The following is a 4,892-nucleotide window of genomic DNA, read 5'->3' as shown; positions in this document are numbered from 1 at the left end:
GGGGTTTGTCTGTCCTTCTTGATGTCACCTAGGTTGCTGGCAGGGTGCCTCCCAGCTCAGCATGTGCAGTGAACAGAGCAGACCCCACCACTGCTTAGGCCAGAGCTTGCAGCTGCCTGGGAAACGGGTGGGGACCTGGTTAGCAGGGGAGTTGCAGGCTGTCCACATCATCTGGGTTTCCCGTGGACAGTGCGTAACTTCTTAGTTCAAGGATGTCCTGGGCACTTAACTGTGTGTCTCATATTGGAACTTGACCAAGTGGAAGTTCAGCCTGGGGGTGCTGGGGCTGCCCAGACCAGCCCTTTGACTTGGCTCAGGCCTTTCTCGTGTCTGGACCCTTGAGGCCTGGCTGGAGCCCCCCGCCACTTCCCCCCTCTCTGTTACTCTCTGTCCCAAGGCCGGGTGAGACCAGATGCGCCCAGGAGGGGACCTCACCTCTCTAGTTCTGAGTCTCAGAATCGCTGTGGGGCTGCTGGGCACAGCTCTGGAGGGAGAGATCATGAGAGCTTGAAAGCTGAGCTTCCATTCTGATTCTGAGTCAGAGTTCATGTAGTCTTTAGGAAGGGTGTGTGCTCCCTGTGTGTGTGAAAGTGTGCAGACTTGGGGCAACATGGGTGGTTTTATGGAGGGAGTGTTGATGGTGTCTGGTTAGAAGCTCATGGGGGATCTTGACAGTCCACATGGAGGCCGAGAGGAAGGTGCTGAGGCCGAGTTCTTGCTTCTGACTCTGCTAACCTCACTGGACTCCCCTCCCTCCTCTCCCCAACCTCTTCCTCTCCCCTTGCCACCCTTCGGAAACGCCAGGTTGTTGGATCTTCTTGTGTCCCAAGCGCCTCCTCCAGTCTGTGGCAAACCTGAGCAGGGCTGTCCCCAAGTGGGGACTGAGAAACCTCCAGACCACTGAAGGTACAGGGAGCAGGGATGCAGCTGCATCATGGTCTTGCGATGCTCAGGTGCAGCAGTCCATGGGGCATCCCTTCACGGTGCCCAGGGCATCCTGGTGCCTGTGGAGCATCACACCCATGAGGACTGATGTTCATTTGTATTCTCATCACCACCGCTGGGTCCCTGGGGAGTTGAGCTCTGGCTCAGGGTAGGAGAGCAGGTCTGGCATGTTCAGGAAGTGGGGATAGAAGAGCTTTTCCAGTCGTGACCCAGGACAGCAGGAGTCCCCTGTCTTGGAGGGAGGCCTCGCCTCACACGGGCGGGCACCCTGCCCTGCCTCCCTCATCCCCCACGTCCCTGTCCCCGAGGCTCCAGGGAGACCCCCATGTCTTCCTGAGGTCCGTGGCTGGGAGAGAAGCAGGGTAGGTCCTCCATGTTTCATCATGAAACATGTCAAGCGGACAGAGAGTTGAAAAGATCACCCAGCATAGAAGCAGTTTCCAGCTGCCCTCAGCACTGCCAGCTGCATGTGTTTGCATGCATGTGCAGGTGAGGACAAGCCTGAGCGTGCGGCAGGGGTCGCTCCTGATGGTTTATGGGAGTGAGTGCCTTCCCCCAGCCCCAGGCTCCACCCAGAGAAGAGCTTGATTTGCCATCCTCCTAGCTGGCCCAGGCATCTATCTGGCTGTGGGGTCCCACTTTGTAGCCTTTGGGCCTCGGGGCACAGCCCCTCCATTTGGACACTGCCCACTGGGCATCCTGAATCGTTGTCTTATGGAATGTCACCTGGGGTGCACTGGTTCCTCATGGTCTGCTTAATCTTGCCCTCTGCACCCCATGTCCTGAGTTCTCGGGTGTCACACATGCTTGGCTCCTGGCCCCTGGTGGGAGTGGGACTGCCTACCAGGCCCTCCTGTCACCTGGAATCTGTGGCCCTGCAGTGACATGCCCACAAAAGTCCTCTCAGCATATCCTGTTGGCCCTGAAAACTTGCTTGGGCTTTCTAATTAAAGCATCCTGGAACGTGTGGGCTTTACTCCCTCCCACTCCCCGGCCCTGCTCTTCAGACGCCCCCACGATGCCTGGGGGAGCCCCCAGACTCTGGCCACAGTGGCTGCTTAAATGTGCACCCAGCTGGCCGGGGACCTGTCATCACCGCCTCCTCACGGGGTGCCAGAGGCCAGGCTGCTGCTGGGGTGCTCTTTGTGCCTGGACAGTCAGGAGCATGTGAGCATGTGCTGAGGGGCTCATCCTGACCACTCCACTTTCCTGGTAACATATTTCTTTCACTTCTTTTTGGTAAGTTTATGTATTTTGTCCGTGTTGAGTCTTTTCTGCTGCACAGACTTTTCTCTAATTGTGGCCAGCGGGGGCTAATTTCTAGTTGTGCTGTGCAGGCTTCTCAATGCTTTGGATTCTCTTGTTGCAGAGCACTGGCTCTAGAGCACATGCTCAGTAGTTGTGGTACATGGGCTTAGTTGCTCCGTGGCACTTGGGTTCCTCGTGGACCAGGGATTGAACCCATGTAGCCTGAGTTGACAGGCAGATTCTTAAAAACTGAGCCATCAGGGAAGCTCCTCTTTGACATTTATTCTTGGTTCTTTATTTCTTACACTGGACAGTTTCAGTCCTTCTTGCATTGATGCATTTAGAGACAGCGTTTCATACAGGGTAGGGGGAAGCTTTTGTACTCTGAAGGTAACATCACCAGTCACAGTGATCTCTCTGCATAGGCTTCGAGTCCTTGTGGTTTATTCTTTCCTCTGCAGTGATTTGCACGCATGCCAGGACTTCACTGGAAAAACTTTGCTGTGTAGCCATTTCTGACTTGAACCATTCCCATTATCGCTGTGTGGGGTCAACCCCTGATTCTCCTCGGGTTCTGTGTGGATCAGGGCCCGGTTCTTCTCGGGTTCTGTCTCTCTGGATCAGGTCCTTGTTCTCCTCAGATCCTGTCTGTGTGAATCAGCGTCCGGTTTTCCTCATGTTCTGTCTGTGTGGATCAGGACCCGGTTCTCCTCATGTTCTGTCTGTGTGGATCAGGACCCGGTTCTCCTCATGTTCTGTCTGTGTGGATCAGGACCCGGTTCTCCTCATGTTCTGTCTGTGTGGATCAGGATCCGGTTCTCCTCAGGTCCTGTCTGTGTGGATCAGGACCCGGTTCTCCTCAGGTTCTGTCTGTGTGGATCAGGACCTGGTTCTCCTCAGGTTCTGTTTGTGTGGATCAGGACCCGCTTCTCCTCAAGTTCTGTCTGTGTGGGTCAGGGCCCAGGTCTCCCTCAGGCTTTGTCTGTTAGTATGGTTCAGGGCTGGTTCTGGTCTGGCTCAGCTGCATAGTGCAGACAGTGTGGAGGACCCCAGCTGGCCCACCCCGAGCCCCAGGGCCGTGGGGCTGTGAGCACCTTTGCAGGAAGGCAGTGAGTGCTCCAGGCCAGGGCACTCAGATGCCGCTTAGTTTGGCTCTCACTGGGAGCAGATGACTGACTCACAGTGTGTCCTCGCTTCTGGGTGCCGGGGCTCTTTTTGTGGACGCTTTTGCACCCCTCTGCTCTGATGTCATCAGGCTCTTGTTTGCATCGCGTGCTGGTGTCCTCAGGGCGGCGCTGATCCCTCTCTGTTTTCCAGGTGGCAGAATCGTGTCCTCGAAGCCCTTTGCGCCTCTGAACTTCAGAATAAACAGTAGAAACTTGAGTGGTAAGAACGCTTGTGTTGCCAGATTCTTAACATGTCTGATTGTCAGCACCTGCAGCGACTTAAAGCAGGATCCCCGCCAGCAGAGGTGACCTGGGGGCATCTTGGGCCCAGCTCCACTCACTCCATGCAGGATCCCCCATGTGACAGCCCCTGATGTCCCCAGACATAGCCCTGGTCAGGGCTATAGGGGTGAGAGTCTCGGGTCCCATGGGAGAGTGACAGCGCCCCTTGGGGGCATGTACAGGGCCTGGGCATCCTTGCAGCCGCCCTGGCTGTCTCATTGGACTCTGAGACTTTCAGAGCCCACGCTGCGGGCTTGTCCCCACCCTCATCCTCGGCTGAGGGCCTGGGGGAGGGAGGGCCATGGGCACCTCCCAGGCTGGTGGTTGGGACTCCCAGGCGTCCCCTGACCCATGGGCCCATTGTGCACAGACATTGGCACCATCATGCGCGTCGTGGAGCTGTCGCCGCTAAAAGGCTCGGTGTCATGGACGGGGAAGCCAGTCTCCTACTACCTGCACACCATCGACCGCACCATAGTGAGTGGTGCCCGAGCGCCCCTGCCCTGCCTCTCAGCTAACCTGGGGTGGGGGCAGAGGTTGTACTCCCACCCGGACCACCGGAGTCCGGCGCGTTTTCCCTGGGCACGTCACTGCCTGGGATTGGTGGGTCTGGAATATGGCTTTCATCTTGCAGGATTTTCCACCGCTAATGAAACTTTTTCTTTTCCATTTTTAGCTTGAAAACTATTTTTCTAGTCTAAAAAATCCAAAACTCAGGGTAAGTTTGTCTGTTTGCCCTTGACCTACAAGCCTGGTTGCTGCTGACCAGGGCCCAAGGGACCGGTCTGAGGGTCTGGATTCGGGCCTGGGCACCAGGGGCCCCTGGCTGTGACAGCTTTGACTTGAGCAGTTTCAACAATTTGGGGGAAAATAGGTTGATAATAGGTTGAAAATAGTTAACATTTTAAAACGTTTTGCTGCCCCTTGGTCTCTGTCAGTTTGTCCCTGAACCTTGTGGGATGTGTGTCCCAGTGTCCCAGCATCTTTCTCTTTGGAGGCTCAGACGAGCCTGTGAGCTTGGAGGAGCCCCCAACCCGGGCCCCTCCTACCATGATAGGACCTCAGGTCACAGTGTGGGGACTACCACCCCATCCAAGACAGAATGGCTTCATGGGCAGCACTATACTCCCTGCTGGTGACCCAGGGTGTCCCTCAGTCCTCTTCATGGACAGAGCACCCCCAAGTGGGGAAGCAGCTGTGGGGACCTCAGGGAGGCCAGGCCAGGCCGTCCAGCAGCTCCCCACTCTGGAC

At 56.3% G+C, this 4,892-nt stretch overlaps 1 protein-coding gene across 1 annotated transcript in view; it reads left to right on the top strand.

Annotated features, from left to right (window-relative positions):
- DOT1L (DOT1-like histone H3K79 methyltransferase) overlaps window positions 1-4,892 on the top strand; it is a 51,443-nt gene that overhangs the window by 30,207 nt on the left and 16,344 nt on the right. The window contains exons 10-12 of the mRNA XM_010828426.1: window positions 3,511-3,579; window positions 4,012-4,118; window positions 4,318-4,359. Coding sequence (XP_010826728.1) covers window positions 3,511-3,579; window positions 4,012-4,118; window positions 4,318-4,359 — 218 coding nt within the window. The remainder of the gene's footprint in view (window positions 1-3,510; window positions 3,580-4,011; window positions 4,119-4,317; window positions 4,360-4,892) is intronic.

Source organism: Bison bison, unplaced genomic scaffold (genome assembly GCF_000754665.1).
Source record: "Bison bison bison isolate TAMUID 2011002044 unplaced genomic scaffold, Bison_UMD1.0 scf7180017864492, whole genome shotgun sequence".
NCBI classification, from domain to species: domain Eukaryota; kingdom Metazoa; phylum Chordata; class Mammalia; order Artiodactyla; family Bovidae; genus Bison; species Bison bison.
This window is presented reverse-complemented; position numbering and strand designations above follow the sequence as displayed.